Below are 20,650 nucleotides of genomic sequence, written 5' to 3' on the forward strand. Positions count from 1 at the left end.
TGTCCAGGGACATTTATTGCTGCCTGCATCCTTCCCCACTGGTTTGAATGCCACCTATATCACCTAGTAAAGACCCACATGGGTGGCCTGTTTCTCTCCTTTCTGCCTTATCCTCGATCTAGCTTCTCTACCAGTTCCGTGCTGCCTTAGCTGTATCTGGTAGGGCAAATCCTCCCTCACCATTCTTCCTTTAAAAAGTAATCTTGGCTATCTTTGTGCATTTACTCATCCAGATAAATTTTAGAGTAAACATATCACATTCCTTTTTTTTTTTTTATTGGTGAGGAATACTGACCCTGAACTAACATCTGTGCCAGTCTTCCTCTATTTTATATGTGGGTCACTGCCACAGCAAGGCTTGATGAGCAGTGTGTAGGTCTGTGCCTGGGATCCGAACCCAGGAACCCAGGCCACCAAAGTGGAGCATGCCAGACTTAACCACTATGCCACCGGGCCAGCCCATATTATGTTCCATTTTTTAAGGTTCCCAGTGGACTTTTCCTGAAGGGAGTTGGGGGAATCCTGGCAATTGGGAAGAGGTGTCTGGGGGATGAAAGGCCCCTCCCTCTTTCTAGATAACCGTCTCTTCTGACCTTGTGGTGTCCTTGTCCTGGAGACTGGGGCACGGATCCCTTTTCCAGTATTAACATGCAGCTTAGGTCTTATTTCTTCCCAGATGCACACACCTGGGCTACCCCAGGTCAGGTACACACTTGAGTGCTGGTGTGGTGGGTTTGGTCACATGAACACAAGGCCATGGAGCCCCCCAAAACTGGAACAGCTTGGGTACAAACCACTGATCTCCCAGCAGGGCCCCTTCAGCCAGCCAGGGCCTTCAGCCCGGAGTCAGCTCACCCTGATTGTGGGAGAAGGGGCTACCTCCCGCCTCTCTAAGTTGTCTTCACTGTGTTCTAGACAAATACAATGACTTCATCGAGGCCAATCGCATTGAAGACTCGAGGGAGCGGTTGAAGACGCTGCGGAAGCTGGTAAGGAGGGAGAGACGCTGTTGGGCCAAAGGTAGACCAGACTGGAGAGACCACTGTCCCAGAAGCCTGGGGTCCAGGGCCACCAATTCCCTGTGACCTTGGAGAAGTCCACTCTGGGCCTCAGTTTCTCCATCTACGCAAGGGGGATGGTTAGAGGGTAGATTCCAGACCCTCTGAGATATGGCAGTGGGAGCCCCCGTAGGGCTTGGAGGGGAGTGGGAGAGGCTGTCACAGCCTGATCCTGTGCCCCTTCTCTCTCCCGCCAGATCCGGGATCTCCCAGGACACTACTATGAAACACTCAAATTCCTCGTGGGCCATCTGAAGACCATTGCCGACCACTCGGAGAAAAACAAGGTGGGTGGGGACTCCGGCCTGGAGCGTGGGGGAGGGAAGCAGACCAGGGTCTCCTCAGAATACTAAGATCCTCCAGGTCAGATAATCTCAAGCCCCTCTAGGTGTGCCCTCCTTCTTAAAGGTCATTCTGTCCCCACCCCACCCCTACATGCCAGCCAGTGCTTCTCCCCCAGAGAGCCAGCTCCTGAGTTTCTGAGGGTCTTCCAGAGGCAGAGAGCCACAGTCCCCCTGCGTCTAATGGAAACCTATCCTGTGATCCAGCTCGAATCCCTTGCATTGCATTTTCCTAATCAAACCTCTGTATCTTCTTGTTCTGCAGCAGGGAAAATGAGGGGAGCTATAGGATTTCTCCCAGTCCTAATATACCCTCGGAACCTCCAGTGGGTCCCCACTCTGGGATCTCCCACTGCTGGCACAGTATAGGTGTGCAGGTTGGGCACTGCCATGGCTGCCGGGCCTAGGGGTGAGTGGGGCTGAAGTCTGTCCTGTGCTCTCCTTACCAGGCAGCTCCATGCCCATACAAGGGGGTGTCCAGCCCCTAAGCCAGGGACAGATCAGGATGTGGTTGGGACGGGGGCCTGAGGGGCCCAGAGTGAGGGAGGCCTGGGGACTGGAGTCAGAGCCCACAGATGTTGTCACTGACCTGCTCCCCTCCCCTGCCCAGATGGAGCCCCGGAACCTGGCCCTGGTCTTCGGGCCAACGCTGGTGAGGACATCCGAGGACAACATGGCGGACATGGTGACCCACATGCCCGACCGCTACAAGATCGTGGAGACACTGATCCAGCACGTAAGCAGCCGCCTCAGGCCAGGGCCATGTCCCCTGGGCACTTCACTCCTGTTTGCCTGGGTGGGCGTGCTCAGGGAAGGATGAGGCAGCTTCCGAAAATGCTGAATGCCCTTCAGAAGTGATAGGCTGCATTTCAAGGCCAAACAGGGACGGATCCAGACATCCCTGTGGTTCTGGGATGTCACATCCCCCCAGGAGAATAAGGAGGCCCCTGAGCTTCCAAGATACATGTGAGGGTCAGAGGGCGGAGGAGGGTCAGGGAAGGCGCTGCTGGGTTGGAGAGCAGAGGGGTGAATGCAGGGGCATCATCAGAAGGTGGCCCCCAGGAGAGTTTCCTGGCAGAACTGGGTAGACAGGTGTGGGGTGGGGTCGAAACTCTGCCCTGCTGGCCCAACTGAGGCTTCAGGGAGGAAACGGTGATTCCCGGGGGAGGGGGAGGGGACAGGACACAGCACGGACTGAGGCAGGATCCTGCCCTTGGGCTCCGTGTGTCTTGGGCTGGTCCCTTCCCTTCTCATGGCTGCCTGGAGGCACCAAGAGCCCTGTTTCTAAGGATTCTTGTCCATGACGGGATGAGAACATGGAGCGGCCAGCAGAGGGCGCAGGAGGCCTTGGCCGTCCTGAGCCAAACCAGGGCAGCACCACCCCCTTGTGGGGTGCTCAGTGGTGTTTTTATAAATCATAGATATTCTATTTCTAAATTTTAGTATGGCCTGTGTCTGGCCCACAAAGGACAGAACCAGACCCCTCCTGCGAGAAATAAGATTGTCAGCTGGTCAGGGGAAGGAGAGCCTCAGCCTCCCCCACCTCATAGACGCTTTAGGGAAGGGAAACCAGCTCAGGTTACTCCCATTTTACAGACGAGGAAACGGGCTCAGAGAGGCAAAGCGACTTGCTCAAGGTCACACAGCTAATAAATGCAGCCCCAGGGTTTTAAGCCAAATCTGTCTGACCAAAGCCTGTGCTTCCCTCCCCACCTACTGGGAGGGCAGATGCCTGGGTCTGTCCCAGAGCTGGCTCGGAGTGAGGGAGGCTGGCCAGGGTCAGTGAAGGGAGGGATGGGGTAGACGTTGGTCATGCTGACGGGCCTTGTCTGCTCGTTTCCTGCCCTCACTGCGTGGTCAGGGCCCTGAGCCACAGGAGGGAGCATCGAGGCCTGTTCTCCTTCTAACACTGGGACCACCACTCAGCCAGCCAGCCTTGCTCTGCTCCTTGTGTGCTGCGTAGCCTTAGACAAGCTACTTACCCTCTCTGTGCCTCAGTTTCCTCATCTGTAAAGTGGAGATAAGAAGAGCCTGGAGACCCCCCTCCAGAGCTGTCAGGGAGGCCAGGGCTGCCGGGCAGCGTCAGGGATCCTGATGAGGCCTTGGTCTGGGGATGCTTATCTCCCTGGGATAAGTTCAGCTCCCCAACTGAACAGGAGCCCCTGGAACCCCCAGGAGTGTGTGCTTTGGTGGGGGCAGTGGGAAAGGGAGGGACACTGGCCCCATAGCTCCTGGAAAAGCCCCTGGAAGCCCGAGGCCTGTGGTCAGCTGGGGCATCCAGAACAGCAGCCTTCAGGGAAAAGGGAGGCCCAAAGTGTGTCCACTTACCCTCCCCCAGGGCCCTGAAGGGGAGTCCCCAGCCAGTAGCAGCCCCTCATCTGGGAAGGGTGGGGGCTGGTGGAGCATATCTGTGTCCTTCAGAGGTTTACTCCCAGCACCCAGCCTAGGGCCTGGCATATAGTGAACTCTCAGTGTTTGTTGAATGAATGAACAAATGAATGAATTGCTATTGAGGTTATACCCATCTGGGCTCTCCCACTCAGGGATTCATTCCTGGCAAGAAGCCGAGCTGGTGCCCCTCCATTCTCTGCCTCCTGGCACTTGACCATCAGCCCCGGACCGCTGTCAAGGGAATGGGCCACCCCCTGCAGGCCCCTTGAGCCCCCCCACCCCAGTCTGCTGGGCTCTGTCCAGCCCGAAGGCTCTTTAGCCAGGGAGCCGTGTAGTCACGAGCCCAGGCAGGACCCGACCTGTGGCAGAGGCTGCTCTGGCTCTGGCTCTGAGCCCCTGGCTCGTCCGTGGATGGTTGGAGTTAGCGGGTGACACGACTCCTGTTGGGAGTTCCGGACACAGCCGTCACCTGCCTCCCTCCCGGGGGCTCCATCATCTGTGGACAGCAGAGCTGCAAGGGGCCTGAAGGCAGCCAGATCTGTCCCCCGTCATACAGAGGGTGGAAACTGAGCTGTGAAGAGGAACAGTGACTACCCCAGGGTCCCTCAGCAACGTGACGGCAGAGTGGGGATGAGCAAACCCGGGCTCATTGTATATATACAGCCTCCCGGCAGCAGCTCACCAGCCAGCTCACACCCGTGTTTACCAAGTCAGTCGGAACCCAAACCAAGACCACGTCAGGCATTTGTCCATGTATTCACTCAGCAAAGATGGCCATCCCTGCTGTGTGGACACTGGGATCTCTCCACCTCTGCACGAGTGACCTGTGGGGCCAGATAGTTCTTTGTGGGGGGCCGTCCTGTGTAGTGTGGGGTGTTTAGCAGCATCTCTGGCTAGATGCCAGGAGCATCCCTCCAGTTGTGACCATGGAAAATGTCTCCAGACATTGCAAATGCCCCCCTAGGAGGGGCACAGTCGCCCCGTTGAGAACCACCCGTGTAGTGGTTGAGAGCACTGGCTCTGGAGCCAGCCGGCCTGAGGTTGAATCCTCGCTCTGCTCGTTGTGTGCTGTGTGGCCTTGGACAAGTTACTTACCCTCTCGGTGCCTCAGTTTCCTCATCTGTAAAGTGGAGATAAGAATATACTTACCTCACAGGGTTATTGTGGAGGTTACGGGAGTTAATAGCTATAAAGCACTTAATGGTGGCTGGCAGTTAGTAATTGTTACACGAGCCTTAGCTCCCATCATCATCCTCCTCCCCATCCTCCCCATGGCATTATTCCATGCCAGAGACAGAGGCAAGTGCTGGGGACACAGAGATGAATGGAACTCAGGCCCTGCTCTGAAGGAGCACTGCCCAGTGAAGACATCACTTCTTCAGGCTCTGGGCTAGGCCCAGGGAAGCCCCTCAGAAGGACCCCCTCAGCCCTTAGGGCAGGGCTGGGATGGCGGTCAGGGAGTTCTTGAATTGTCTTAAAAGACCACAAGGAATTTAGCCAGGCAGAGAAGGGAGAAAGAGCATTTCGGGCAGAGGGCACAGCATGTGCAAAAGCAGGGTGGCATGAGCTGGCACGAATCCTTCCAGAGAACCATGCACCACTCGGAAGCTTCCTGTAGACTTCCAGGTTCCCAGAGCACTTTTATGTACCCTCAAACCCGAGTTAAAGGCTGGCTTCTTAGGGTTCCCTCTGATTAGCCTGTCTCTGGGGACCACACCTTTTAATAATAGCTAACATTTATTATGCACCAACAATGTGTTGTACTAAATGTTTTAAGTACAGTATTTCTTTTAATTGAGATATAATTGACATATAATATCATATTAGTTTCAGGTGCACAACATGATTCAATATTTGTATATATTGTGAAATGATCACCACAATAAGTCTAGTTAACATCCATCACCATACATGGATACAAATGTTTTTTTTCTTGTGATGAGAACTTTCAAGATTTACTCTCCTAGCAACTTTCAAATATGCAGTGCAGTATTATTAACTAGATTCGCCATGCTGTATGTTCCATCCCCAGGACTTATTTATTTTATAACTGGAAGTTTATACATTTTGACCCCCTTCACCCATTTCACCCATCCCACATCCCCTGCCACTGGCAACCACCAATCTGTTCTGTGTATCTATGAGCTTGGGATTTCTTTTTCTTTTTTTTTTAAATGCCACATAGAAATGAGATCATATGGTGTTTGTCTTTCTCTGTCTGAGTTATTGCACTTAGCATAATGCCCTCCAGCTCCATCCATGTGGTCACAAATGGCAAGATTTCATTTTTTATGGCTGAATAATATTCCATTGTATATATACACCACATTTTCTTTATCTGTTTGTCTATCAATGGACACTTAGTTTGCTTCCATGTCTTGACTATTGTAAATAATGCTGCAGTGAACGTGGGGGTGCAGATATTTTTTGAGTTAGTGTTTTCTTCAGATAAATACCCAGAAGTGGAATTGCTGGATCATATGGTAGTTCTAGTTTTAATTTTTTGAGGAACCTCCAAAATGGCTGCACCAATTTACATTCGTACCAACAGCGCACAGGGTCCCTTTTCTCCACATCCTCGCCAAAATTTATTTCTTGTCTTTTTGATAATAGCCATACAGTATTTCATTTTAATCCTCACCACAATTGTAGAAGTAGATGCTTATATTATGCCCATTTTACAGACAAGTAAGGACTCAGAGAGGTAATTTGCCTGAGGAGAACTTGAGCCCGAGACGACTGACTCTAGATCTTGCATTTCTTTCTTCTCCTCTCTTACTCTTTTCTCTTCTGTCTCTTTCTTGTTTCTCTTTGTGCCACTTATTTGAGTTAATATGTGCCTGATTGTGATTGATAATAACTGAGGTTCATGGCACATGGTCATAATCGACCTTGCGAGTCCCCCTTCATTGCTGACCCCACTCCGCCTCCTCCATAAGGACCCACTCTAGGAGGTTAATACGTGTCCTTCCAGCCCACCTTCTCTATGCTTATTTTAAATGTATGGATACCCTTAAATGTATATGATGTTCTGTGTGTTCTTTCAATCGGTGAGCTTAGCTCATTTACCTTATTGTAATCTCTGTACTGTTAGGACTTATTTCTGCCATCTTAAATGTCATTTTCTTTCTTTTTTTATTTATTTATTTTATTTTTTTATTTATTTATTTTTTTTTAAAGATTTTATTTATTTTATTTTCTTTTCCCCCCCAAAGCCCCAGTGGATAGTTGTATGTCGTAGCTGCACATCCCTCTAGTTGCTGTATGCGGGACTCGGCCTCAGGATGAACGGAGAAGTGGTGCCTTGATGCGCACCCGGGATCCGAACCCGGGCCACCAGCATCGCAGCGCGCGCACTTAACCACCAAGCCACAGGGCCGGCCCCTTCTTTCTTTTTTTAATATAATTTTTCTTTTTACCACATTTTCATTTTATTTCCTTTTTTTTTCAGTCTGGCCCACCTTGCTTTGGATGGGTTGATTTTTATTTTCCTGATATGAAAATTTGTACAATTTATAAAATCCATACTTATATTTAATTATACAACTATAAAAGCCCATACTCCTGTTTAATTTTCACTGTCAATTTCTAAAGCTTATCAGTATCCATGTCTTCCTTCCAGCACATCTGAAAGCCAAGGACCTTAGTGTACTTTCACTTGTCACTGGTTTCTCCCTCCGCATTTGAATTCCAGATTGTCATGGATATGCTCTGTGTGTTTCATATGTGTGTGTGTGTCACTGCTTGGTTTGATAACAATGGATCTTTCTACGCTGTTATCCATCCATCTCAGAGCTTGTCGCCCCACCCTGGATTCATTTCTTTACTTGCTCATGTACTCAGTCAAGAGAGTTTTTGTGTAGTAAACTTCCTGATGTCTTAGAACAACTTTATATCACACTCAAATTTAAATGAGAGTTTAGCAGGGTAGAAAAGTCTAGATTCAAAATTCTTACATTTGTAGTCCAGCAGCACGTTGAAAATATTACTTCCTTGTCTTCTTGTGTCTGTTGCTGCTGAAAGTTCTAGTTACAAGTGATACTTGTTCATTTGCAAGCAATCTGGTTTGTTTTTCATAAAATGTTTATTAGAGTTTTATCTTCAGGATTCTTAAATTTCATAAAATATATTTGAGTAGGATTTTTACTTTATTTTCTAGCCTGTTTGGCATTTATGAGAAAACCCTTGCCTGCCTGCCTGCCTGCCCCTCAGGGAGCCTCTTAACACCTCCGTCCAGGCAGTTGCCTTTTCTGGGCAGGGGGCAGGACACCCCCAGGTGTCAGCGTGGAGCCCAGGCTGGTGTGGGGGACACTCAGCTGGCACTGGGCCGGCCTTCTCCCTGCAGTGGACCCAGCTGGCACTAGATGGCGCTGCGCCCCCCCCCCCGCCCCCCGCCCCACAGCTGACAGTAGGGAGAGAGCCACAGCCAGGGCACTGGACAGTGTTTAGTGAAAAACAGGCAAAGGGAGAAGCTGTCCCCGAGCCATCATCCATCTATACTCGAGCCCTCTCCCACTCTAGGCTGCATTTCCCTCCCTTTTCTCTCCCCACGGGTTTCTCATAGTCTGTGGAGTCAGGTTCCAGGCTCCATCAACCTCCCTCTGAGGCCTCTTGAGCAGCCAGGGCAGCCTGGGGTTTGTTGAGAAGAGGAGGGGGCCGTCGCCTTTGGGGCCCCCTCCTGCCAATCCGGCGCTCCTTCAGGCCCCTGAGTGGGTGCTCTGGACGGAGCAGCTTGGGAGCCCGTGTTTCCCTGTCTTCCCTCAGCCCCTTCCCAGCTGATTTCATCTCTCCTTTTTGTCCCCTCTGCAGTCAGACTGGTTCTTCAGTGACGACGAGGACAAGGGAGAGAGGGTAAGTGATGCAGAGGGCAGGTGGGCTGGGGTCTGGTCTGAGGTGGGCCTCCTCATCCCAGGTGTGTGTGTAGAGGGCAGCAGGTTCCTCCAGTCTGATGGGAGACACGACCCTCCCCTTCCTGAGCCCCCAGTCTGAGGGGATAGATATAGGCCTTGCCCTGAGGAAACTGAGTCTAATAGCAAAGGCAGTCCTCACCTTCCAGTGTTATGTGGAGGATGTAGGTCTCAGGAAGGTCCAGTCTGAAGGGGGAGACACAGCTCCTGCCCTCAGCTGAGGGAGCAGCTTGGGCCTTCGGGGTTCCATCAAGGTGTTGGGGAAGGCACAGAACAGCCTCATGGGGGACATGTAGGACGTGCCCTCGAGAGTGCCTGACTGATGAGGGAGACAGTCCCTGCTCTGGCGAGCCCCAGTCTGATGGAGGAACGTGGCCCTGTCTTCAGGGTCCCCCATCCTGCGGGGTCCCCAGTCCCGCCATCTGAGGGCATGCTGGCTGACCCTCCTCCTGTTTGCAGACTCCTGTGGATGACAAGGAGCCTCAGTCAGTGCCCAACATTGAGTACCTCCTGCCCAACATTGGCAGGACAGTGCCCCCTGGTGACCCAGGTTCAGGTGAGCACAGGGGCCTGGGAAGGGGTGGGGGTGGGAGCTGCATTCCTGAGGGTCCCGGATGCCTGACCAGATGCCCAGCGGCCCTGCTTCTGCCCCAGCAGGGTCCTTCCCTGCCCCCCGGAGACTGGGCTGTGGCAGGGCCTTCTCCCTCTCTGGGGAGGTCTGGCTTGCCTGTGTGCCCGCCTCCTCGTCCGGTCGGCTGCCCCCGCCCCCGGGCTGGGTAGGAGCTTTGTCCACCCTCCTTCACTGGTTTCCTTCCTGAGCTTTTTATTTCTCCTGGGCTGTGTCCTTCTGGGCATGTTCCTCTTTTTAATTTTTCTTCCTTTTCTCCTTGCACCCCTCCACCCCTCTTCCCTCTTCTCCCTGTGCTCTCCTCCCGTGCCCTGGATCTGCCCCTTCTCTTCTCCTCCCCCCCACTCCTCCAGCGGACCTGTTGGAGATTTAAAGGGTACAGTGTGGCATCGCGGCCTCGGTCACTAACAGTGGCGGGTGATTATAAGAAGGCTGGGCAGGCACGAGGGGCCGGCAGAGACGTCCTGGGCTGTGAGGACCTCACCCTGACATACTAGCTACTCATGCCCACCCCAGCCCCTCCCCTCCGAAAGCCCTTCTCAGGAGGAAGCAGGCACTGGCTGGATCCAGACCCTGCCCCCTGCCAGGAAGTTTGGGCACGACATGGCTGCCCTCCCGCAGTCCCCCACACTCTGCGGCCTCGCTCCATGCCGAGCCTGGCCACTTCTGGTTATCTGGGCTGGGGGAGGCTTGGCTGGTAGGGGACCCAGCCTCTCCAGACACCACCTCCAGAAGCGTCTCTATATCTACAGCTCCTGCCTCAGTTGCCTCCGAGGGCTGGCTCTTACTGCTTCCAAAACCAGAGCCCCTGGTGACTCAGCCCCTGAGTCTTGTTTCCTGGCCTCTGGCCCTCTCATAGCAGAGTAGCCCAGAATCAAAGGAATGGCCAGTCCCTTCTTGGCTCAAGCCACGAACTCCTCCCACCCTGTGGGTGACCCGCCCTTAGTATTTTGACCGCCCCTGTCTCTGACAGAGGCATACCACAGCGCCCCTAGTTGCAAGAGGCAGGCTGGGGGAGGGTGGAGATGGCAGAGAGGAGCCCCCCCCCCGGTCTCTTCTAATCACCTGCTGCCACTGCCTGCCCCGTGTGTGTTGCTGTGTGGTCAGCCCATCTGCTCTGCTCACTGTGTGCGGGGGAGGGCTGGGGAGGAGGCGTCTAACTTGCTTGCCAGAGAGTGTGGATTAACCACACCTGCCCACTCCCCGCTGGCCCCCGGGGGGTCCTTGGATCAGCCTGCCCTCTCCCCAGTCCTGGAGAGGACACTGCCAGGACCTATTTCTGGTTCCTTCTCCATGCTATTAAGGGAGTGGAACCCAAGTCCCACTGATGTAATGAATTTACTCTCCTTCGTAACTCTGGTTCTAAACAGGGGCCTGGCCCCATAAGGGCAGACTGACCTCCCGCCTGGAGGTAGAACCTACCAAGGCTTCAGTCGCCAGCGCTCCCTGCCTCCTGTGTCCCACCCACTTCACATCTGCCCCTGTACTCGATCATGCCCATGGTCCCTCTTCCTTCTCTCACTTCCTTCCTGGAAGTAGGGGGGTAAGGGTGGATGTAGGGCACCCACCTCTCTATGCACTGTGTGGTCTCCATTTCTCCAGAGCATCTGTGATTTGCTGTGTTTCATTGTTGTGGTTTCCGTGGACTGCATCTGATATTTGGCATTGTCTCTCCGTTGCTTCAGAGTAACAGGGACAGGAGGAGAGGGGACAGGAACTAGGCTCAAAGAAACCTCCCCCCTTGCCCTTAACCCTGGGCAAATGAGGGTCCAGTGGCTGGCAGCCTGATGTCACTTCCTGCCTCAAAAGGAAGTGGTGATTGACATCATTCTCTGCTCCATCCCTATCCCCCAGGAAATGACATCAGAGGCCGTCACACTCCCAGGGCCTGGGGAGATCTCATGTTTCTGAAGCCTTTGAGGAGAGGGAATTGTGTTCACAAGACTCAGCCTTCTCTTGCCCTGATCCAACTTTCATTTTTCTTTCTGTCTCTCACCAACAGATTCTACCACCTGTAGTTCAGCCAAGTCCAAGGTAAGTGCCAAGGCAATTCTGAAGGCTTTATCCCGAGGCAAGCCAGCCCACTTTGCTTTTTGGTCAAGGGAATTGGGAGAATGTGACTGGAGCCTGAGGAAAGTTGATGGTCACCGGGAAGGAAGGTGGGAAATACTGAGTGTCCAAGGGAAGCTGAGAAGTCGCTCACCTTAGCAGTGCTTGGTGAGGCATCTTGTGTAGTAGAAGGATCTGGCCTGGGAGTTAGGTGGCTGGGAGGCAGTGTTGTCCAGTGGTTAAAAGCAGAGACCTGGATCTGAGTCCTGGCTCCACCACTTAGTAGCTTTGGGACACTGGGCAAGTTAGGCAGCTTCTTTCTTTCTTTCTTTTCTTTTCTTTTCTTTTTTTTTTGCTGAGGAAGATTCGCCCTGAGCTAACATCTGTGGCCAGTCTTCCTCTATTTTGCATGTGGGTCACTGCCACAGCATGGCTGACGAGTGATGTAGGTCCGTGCCCGGGAACCAAACCCAGGCTGCCAAAGCGGAGCATGCCGAACTTAACCACTACGCCCCTGGGTTGGCCTCTGTAGCCTCTTTCTGATCCTCAGCTGCTTCATCTGTAAATGATGATAATATTTAGCCCCATAAATGGGGTGAATAACAAATATGTCTGATATAATAACTATTCTTCAAGGTCTTTGGAGAGCCCAGAGCAAGCAGAAGGAAGGAAATAATAAATATTAGAACAGAAATCAATGAAATTCAAAACAACTGAGAAAATCAGTGAAACCAAAGCTGGTTCCTTGAACCAGGTCCCACAGCCAGCTAGTCGCCTGCTCTGGAGCTCGCCCTCTGAGACAGACCCTGTTAGGCGAGGAAGCCTGCCCCAGGCGGACCCTGCCCAACTGTTAGATTAGAGCTTGATGGCCGCTCGGGCTGCCATCACAAAATACCATAAACTGGGGGGCTTACACCACAGAAATTTATTTTCTCACAGTTCTGGAGTCTAGAAGCCCAAGATCAAGGTGTCAGCATGGTCAGTTTCTGGTGAGAGCACGCTTCCTGGCTTGTGGATGGATGGCCGCCTTCTTGCTGTGTCCTCAGATGGCAGAAAGCGAGAGAGAGCAAGAGAGCAAACTCTGTGGTGTCTCTTTTTATAAGAGCACTAATGCCACCCTCATGACCTCATCTAAACCTAATTACCTCCCACAGGCCCCATCTCCAAATACTGTCGCATTGTGCGGTAGGGCTTCACCATGTGAATTTGGGAGGGGAGATACAATTCTGTCCATACTAGTGCGTGATATCAGCTAAACATTGGCCAGTGGAACTGGGCTTACTTCTGTTTGGGTCTCTAAGCACTGGCCAGGTCCCAGCGAGCCCAGCATGCCTGACACCACGCAGGGGCTCAGTATGTGTCAGCTGAATGCCCTGGCTGAAAGAACGAAGGCTGCTCTAGTCTGGTGCAGAGGTCCCCTGTAACCTCTCCACAGAGCGTCTACCTGCACACCTTTCGTGACGGGGTGCTCATTCCATCGTGAGACTGCTATGGCAGGGAGCAAGTTCATTATAGTGACCTGAATCTAGCTCCTTGTCACGTCCACCCATTGCTCCTGCAAGCCCCCTGGTTTTCTGTAGCCTGTTTTTTGACCATTATGTGAATCTACTGACCTCTGCATTCCCTGGGAGTGACCAGTGTGACCTCACTGCTTCTGTAACTAGCCGGGATGAGAGGGTAATTGGATCAGATGTTCCTAGCGGCCTCTCAAGTCTCTCAGAGAGTACTGGCCAGGAAAGAGAGGGGTACCAGCCACCATGGACCTCAAGTTGGTCGTGGCAGTGCTGCCGTGTCACACGATTCCAGGGGGTGCCTTCTGGAGTCACGCAGTGTGGGCAGCCATGGCCCAGGAGCCACATGCCTGGGAATCCTGAATCCCTGACAGGCCTCGGCATTTTCAGAACTAACGGACATGAGAGAGTGTGTAGGACGCAGTGGCCACACAGGTATCTCTGTGACTCCAGTCATTATTACGCTGTGGCGGAAACAGGAGGTGGCCTTTGAGAAGGGGTCGAAGGGCAGGTCATTCCAGCCCAGCAGGGGACCCGTCCTAGCATCTGCTTCTGCAAGGCTTCCTAATTTGAGGGGATCCATTCACCCATTGTGCGTTCACTTAGCACTTACGGAGTGCCTGCTATGTGCTGGCTTGTGCTAGGAGTCACAGATGCAGACACAGAGGAGCACAGACCTTGCCCTCAAGGAACTCAGAGTCCGACATAGATGATGTGGAAACAAGCTACTGTGATGTCAGCAGAGCTGGTGTCGATGTATTTCCAAAGGGCTATGGGAACCGGGAAGGGATCTCCAGCTAGGCCCGAGGGAGGGCTGGGAAGCTGCTGCACAGAGGATGCCAGGTCTGAGCTGGGCCCAGCAGGAGGAGTTAAGAGCTCATCCAGCAAACAGGGCAGCGGGGACCACGGGCTGCCAACGTTACAGTGCAAGTCATGTCGAGGGTTGGTGGGTCAGCATCACCGAGTGGAGGCTGTGTTGGGGTTGGGGTCAGGCAGGGAGGCATCTAGGCTGGGAGAGGTGGGACCAGGTCGGTGAAGGGCCCTGTGTCTGTGCTTTATCCTGGTGGGGGCGGGTCCTGCAGAGTCCGGAGGTGATCAGAGTCCTGTCTTGCCTTAGAAGGACTGATTGCTCAGGAGGAGGGGGGACCAGGGTGAGGCAAGAGTGGAGGCAGGGAGTCCTGTTAGGAGAGGGCAGAAAGGCCCAGAAAAGGCAGAGTGAGGGCCTGAAGGGAGGATGATGAGGATGAGCCAGCTTTGGGAGTCGTTTCAGGAGGAGAATGGAGAGGAGAGGAGAGGGAGGGGTCAGAGACTCACCTTAAAGTGGGAACATGAATGGAGGTGGTTTGGGGCAGGGGTAGGGAGCAGAATGTGGTTCCAGATGGGTAGGTTTCAGGTCCCTGAGACACCCTGGTAGAGACGGATTTGCAGTTGGAAGAGGAGTTCCGGAGCTCATGAGATAGAGAGTTGGGTGTTGGACGGGGAGGTGTCGGGACGGGGATGTTCGGGAATGGTATTTCCTGGGGAACATGAGCAGAAAGAAGAGAGAGGGGCTGAGAACAGAGCTCTGGGAACATGGCTTCTTAAGGAGTAAGACGGGGAAGAAGAGCTCCCCAGGAGGCAGAGGAGAGGCCAGAAAGGGAGGACTAAAAACCAGGTTGGAGGAGGCAGTGATGGGCGGTGTGGGCTCTGCTGGGAGATGGTGGAAGGCCAGGGCCAAATCGCCTCCACGGGGCTTAGCAGTGAGAACAGCAGCAGGACGTTGCCCAGCTTGGGGTTGGAAATCACAATTTGGGAGCAGCTTCAGTCCAAACCATTGGATTGTACAGGATTCTTGAGCCACTTTTGGCAGCAGAGCTGGCAGTTGGATTGATCTGGGGTTGGGGGTTGTCAGGTGTGGTGCTGGGGGAATGGCTGAAACGCCTGATGGGTGGTGGGAAAGGGCAGTGAACTTGGGCAGGTTGCCCTGGACAGGCCTGTACATACTGAGTAGGTGGAAACGCAGGTTTCCAGGTGGGAGTGAGTGGAGAGGGAGGGGGGCAGGAGCTGTAGTCGGAGAAAGGTCCCTGCCAGGCTCTGGTGATTACAGCCTCAGATGGTATATGTGAAGTGGGTTCAAACTGTCAAAAATGTTTTTCACTGTTGAGAGACTATGATTACCAGAGCTGTCTAAAGGAGTTACCTAGCGCTGGATATAGAGAACGGAATGGAAGTTGGGGTGGGGGAGGTGAGAGACCAGCCCCCAGCTCACAGGAAAGAGCTGAGAGTCTGGATTAAGACCAGAGGGGCGCAGAGGAGTCCTCAGGATTGGGAAGCGGCCGCAGGGGGAGTCTCCAGAGTGGAGAGTGACACTCCAGCTAGGACAGTGGTCCAGGAGGAACTGTTTATGATGCCGGTGGGGTGCTGAGCTTGGCTTGGACCTGTTGAGATCGGGTGCTACGGTGTGGGGTGTGTCCGGGTGGGAACGTGGAGGGCGCTGAGGCCCTCTGGCCTGGGGATGGGAGAGAGGGCGGCGCTGGCGCACGTCTGGGCACCTACTGCATACTGACCTGTCTCCCGCACAGAGCTCGTGGGCCCCCAAGAAGGAGCCGTACGCCCGGGAGATGCTGGCGATCTCCTTCATCTCGGCCGTCAACCGCAAGCGGAAGAAGCGGCGGGAGGCTCGGGGGCTGGGCAGCAGCACCGACGACGACTCGGAGCAGGAGGCGCACAAGCCCGAGGCGGCGGCGCCGGCGCCCGGGGCCCAGGACCGGCCGGGGGGACAGCTGCCCGGCGCCGCTGCCCCCGAGGCCCCCGGGCGCGTCAGTCCCCCGGCGGCGCCGGAGGAGCGGCCGGCCGCGGACACGCGCTCCATCGTCTCGGGCTACTCCACCCTGTCCACCATGGACCGCAGCGTGTGCTCGGGCGCCGGGGGCCGGCGGGCGGGCGCGGGGGACGAGGCGGACGACGAGCACAGCGAGCTGAGCCACGTGGAGACGGACACGGAGGGCGGCGTGGGGCCCGGGGGGCGCCCGGTGCGCCGGCCCTCCTTCAGCTCGCACCACCTGATGCCCTGCGACACCCTGGCGCGCCGCCGCCTGTCCCGGAGCGCCCGGACGGCGAGGGCGCTGGCGCGCTGGCGGTCCCAGCGCCGCCCGAGTTGCCGGGCTCGGCCTCGTCCAGCAGCCAGGAGTCGCTGCGCCCCACGGCGTCGCTGCGGTGGCGGCGCTGGGCTCACGGCCCTCGCGCATCGAGGCTCTGCGGCTGCGCCTCCGCGGCACCGCCGACGACATGCTCGCCGTGCGCCTGCGGCGGCCGCTGTCGCCCGAGACGAGGCGGCGCCGGAGCAGCTGGCGGCGCCACACGGTGGTGGTGCAGAGCCCGCTGACCGACCTCAACTTCAACGAGTGGAAGGAGCTGGGCGGAGGGGGCCCCCCGGAGCCCGCGGGCCCTCGGGCGCACAGCGACAACAAGGACTCGGGCCTCAGCAGCCTGGAGTCCACCAAGGCGCGGGCGCCGTCGTCCGCGGCCTCGCTGCCGCCTGCGCCCGGGGACCCGGGGGCCCTGCAGAGCCCGCCCCCGCGCCGCTCGGCTGCCTCCCGCCTCCATCAGTGTCTGTGACCAGCCCCAGCCCCAACCCCCCGCCCCCACACCCCGCGCCGCTCGCCCCCCACCCAGAGCCCCTTGGGAAACAGGAGTCTCTTCTGGCCTGCACCCGCTCTTCTGTTGCCCCTGGGTGCATCCGGGCGGAAGTGGGAGGGCGCTGAGGCCGTGTCTCTAGTTTGGGTGCTGGAATTGGTAGGGGGTGGGCAGAGGAGAAGGCCTGGGGGCCAAAGAGTGTGAATGGGAGGGCGGGGACTCCGGCGATAAGGAGTGAGAGAGGAGGGGGATAGGCTCCTGGGGCTCTGGGCAGCTGCTGGGCGGGGTGTCTCTGTCCCCTGGACTGGTGAGAGTGTGCCCTTCTGGGCCTCTGTGTTTGCTCTTAGGGACCTTTGTCGGCCACAGGGTGCGGATAGGGAACCCCCAAGTCTCAGACTAAAGGAAGGACACTGGGTGATGCTGGCTTGTCGCTCCTTTCCTCTGCTCTTCCCCATTAGCTCCAAGCTCCCAGCAAAGGGGGGGGAGGGGGTTGTGTCTGTATGTCTGGGGAGAGGAGGTGTAGGGTGGTGGTGTCCGTGGGGGGAGGGGGTTGTGTGTGTGAATGTGCGTAGTCACTGTCTAAAGGTGTTTCCAGTAGCAACTTCTGCCGCTCCTGCCCCCTTCGTCCCCTCCCACTGCCTGGGCTCCCTGTCTTTGGGTGCACACAGGGGTCTTGCCCCCACCCCCTGCTCCCGGCTGCTTGTTAGAGCCAGAGAAGGGCTCCAGCCGCTCCCCAGAGGCAGGACTGAGGCTCTCACCAGGGTTACTCCCCCCACCAGCTTTTGCCAGCTTCTAAATCACCCCCCAAGCGCTTTGACCATGGGGAGCTGCCTGTTCCCAGACACTTTGGGGAGGGTCCAGGGTCCCCCTGCTGGACCTCCCTTGCCCTTCTTTTTGTTCTTCCAGCTGTGCCTGCTTCTCCACAACTCAGGCACACAGACTCCCACCTTCTTCCCTTTAGGAGGGGGCGTACTAAAACACCCCTGGTGTCTTTCTCTCTCTCTCTCTCTCTCTCTCTCACACACACACACACACACACACACACACACGCTGATTTATGGATTTATGGGGTCTGAGCTGGGCTGTTCCTTCCGGATGGGCAGGACCCAGCCCTCTCTTCTCCCCACGCGTTGTAAATAGACCTCAGATCCCCAGGCCTCCCCACACATGCCCTCACTCATTCCAGGGAAGCCCAGGTGGGGTGGTGAACCCCATGGCCACGTCTGTCAGTCCTCTTGTTTTATGCAAAGATTTGCTGTAAAGTAGATTTTTCTCTCCTCCCTCCCCTGTCCTTTTATTGTAAATATTGTCTCTAAATGTGTAACATATTATAAAGAATTTATAAGGATTTTTAAAGAGGTTTTGCTCATTTAAAAAAGTGTTGTAACAGTGTTGGATAAGCCTCCCGGCCCCACCTCCGCATGTCTCCTTTCACTGTGTCCTTGACACACCTCTCTAGGCGACAACTAAGATTTCCTGCTTCTGAAAAGTCCTGTCTTAAAAGTATAGTCTATATCTTGGAAATAAATGGCCTTCCTTGAGGCACGAGTCAGCCGTCTCACTTGTTTTGGAAGGAGGAGAGGGCCAGAGCGGGGCTGGACGGGGGAAGAGTGAGAGCTGGCCCACAGAAGGAGGGCAGTGGGGGCTGGACCAGGTGGTGGCAGAGTGGAGGCAAACCGCTCCCTCCTGGTGGCTGTGTATGAGCAGACACAGGCACGGAACACAGGATGGAAGGGCGGGTCACCCTCATTGCTGTAGGAGGTTTCCATGTACCTGCTGTCTCTGTTCCTGCGGAGGCCAGGCAGGTACCCAGGCACCTTCCTTCTTAGGGCTGCTGGACGTGCAGAATGGTCCAGAGGTGCTGCCCAGCAGACAGGAGGCCCATCTCGGCCAGCCGTCATCACAGGCACTCCAGGCTCACACAGTATCCCAAGAGGACATAATGGCTTTTGCTTATTGTCTTATTTACATGTGTCCGCTTACAACATGGGCTGGGCTTCCCTTTATGTCATGGCTCTGTAGTTGCCCCTGCCAGCTTCCAGGCTGCCTCCCATGAGCCTAGCACCCATCTGTAGGAAAAACAGGTGACAGTCTTCAAAGAGAACCTAGGGCAGAGCCCTGGGGCTAGGAAGAGCTTAGTTGCTCACTGAATTCCCTTCCTTCCTCCACCTCCCCCCATAGGTTGTTTTTGTTTGGCCAATGAGCTAAGAGCTAGTGTTACTGTGGGCTCACACCAGCCCCAAGGGCTTTACGTGTCTTAAGTCAATCCTCCAACACTTTTGAGCTCCGAGACATTGTTATCTCCATTTTATATATGAGGAAACTAAGGCACAGAGAGGTGACGTTACTTGTCTGAGGTCACACAGCTAGTAAGTAAGTGGTGGAGCCAGCATAAATCTAAGCCCAGAGAAAGGACTTAGGGACAGGGTTAGCTGCCCATCGGGCCACCTTCTCCAGGCTGCAGTAGGCTTTGGATGAGAATAGATCAAAACCCTGTGCTGTCCTTCAAAAATAAAGGAGAACTGAAGACATCTTCAGTAAAGAAAAAGAGAATTTGTCATTAGCAGACTTGCCCTATAAGAAATACCAAAGGGAGTCCTGCAAGCTGAAATGAAAGTACACTAGATGGTAACTTGAATCCACACAAAGAAATAAAGAACACCAAAAAAGGCAACTACATAGATATGAAAGACAGTATAAACATTTTTATTTGTAATTCTTTTCTTTTTTGTCTTTAACTTTTTCATTGTGTTTCAAAGGCAGCTGCATAAAGCAATAATTATAAAACTGTGTTGATAGGCTTATAATGTATAAAGGTGAAATTTATATGACAATAATAGTACAAAGGAGTGGGGAGAGAATGGAGCTATATTGAAGCAAAGTTTTTGTATACTATTAAAATTAGGTTAGTATTAATCTGAACTCTGTTGTTTTAAGTTAAGATGCTAATTGTAATCCTCAGGGCAACCACTAAGAAAATAACTCAAAAAATATTGTAAATGAAATAAGGAAGAAAAAAGATACACTAGAAAATATCTATTTTACACAAAAGAAGGCAGGAATCAAGGAATAGAGGAGTAAAAAAATCATAAGACATATGAAAAAAAATAGCAGACATAAATCCTACTTTATCAGTAATTACATGGAATGTAAATGGAACAAACACCCCAATCGAAAGGCAGAGATTGGCAGAACAGGTTAAAAAACATGATCCAACTACACGCCGTTTACAAGAAATTTACTTCAGAGTCAAAAACACCAAAAGGTTGAAAATAAAAGGATGGAAAAAGATACCATGCAAAGAGTTACCAAAAGAGAGATAGAGTGGCTATACAGTGTGAGACAAAATAACTTAAAAGACAAAAATTGTTACTAGAGACGAGAAGGACATTTTATAATGATGAAAGGCTCAATCTATCAAGAAGAGAAAATGATTATGTATGCTTCTAACAATAAAATCTGAAGCAAAAACTGACAGAATTGAAGGGAAAGTAGACAATTCAAAAGAGAGTTGGAGATTGCCACTTTCAATAATGGACAGAACAACTAGGCAGAAGATCAACAAGAAAGTAGAAAACTTGAACAACACTATAAACCAACTAGACCTAACAGATATCTAAAGAAGACTCCACCCAACAACAGCAGAATACACGTTTTTCTCAAGTGCACATGGAACATTATCCAGGATAGACCATATTCTAGGCCATAAAACAAGCCTCAATAAATTTAAAAGGATTGAAATCATACAAAGTTTGCTCTCCAAGCACAATGGAATTAAATTAGAAATTAACAACAGAAGAAATTTTGGAAAGTTCACAAATATGTAGGAATATAAAAGCACACTCCTAAGTAACCAATGAGCCAAAGAAGAAATCACAGAGGAAATTAGAAATACCTTAAGATGAATGAAAGCAAAAACACAACAAATCAAAGCTTATGGGATGCAGCTAAAGCAGTGCTTAGAGGGAAGTTTATAGCTGTAAAATGTCTGTATTGGAAAAGAAAGAAGATTTCAAATCAGTAACTTAACCTTTCACCTTAAGAAACTAGAAAAAAGAAGAGCAAACTAAACTGAAAGCAAGCCAAAGGAAGGAAATATTAAGATAAGAGTGGAAATAAATGAAATAGAAAATAGAGAAAATTAATAAGA

At 53.2% G+C, this 20,650-nt stretch overlaps 1 protein-coding gene across 1 annotated transcript in view; it reads left to right on the forward strand.

The window, feature by feature from the left end:
* The window catches only part of ARHGAP23 (Rho GTPase activating protein 23), a 70,437-nt gene extending 53,717 nt beyond the window's left edge, over positions 1-16,720 (forward strand). The window contains 9 exon segments of the mRNA XM_014790610.2: positions 916-989; positions 1,256-1,345; positions 2,010-2,135; positions 8,600-8,641; positions 9,157-9,253; positions 11,328-11,359; positions 15,447-15,966; positions 15,969-16,070; positions 16,073-16,720. Of these exon segments, the coding sequence (XP_014646096.2) occupies positions 916-989; positions 1,256-1,345; positions 2,010-2,135; positions 8,600-8,641; positions 9,157-9,253; positions 11,328-11,359; positions 15,447-15,966; positions 15,969-16,070; positions 16,073-16,482 (1,493 nt within the window). The 3' untranslated portion in view covers positions 16,483-16,720.
* The last annotated feature ends 3,930 nt before the right edge of the window (positions 16,721-20,650 follow it).

This window comes from Ceratotherium simum, chromosome 16, assembly GCF_057802395.1.
Source record: "Ceratotherium simum simum isolate JZ-2026a chromosome 16, ASM5780239v1, whole genome shotgun sequence".
Taxonomy (NCBI): Eukaryota; Metazoa; Chordata; class Mammalia; order Perissodactyla; family Rhinocerotidae; genus Ceratotherium; species Ceratotherium simum.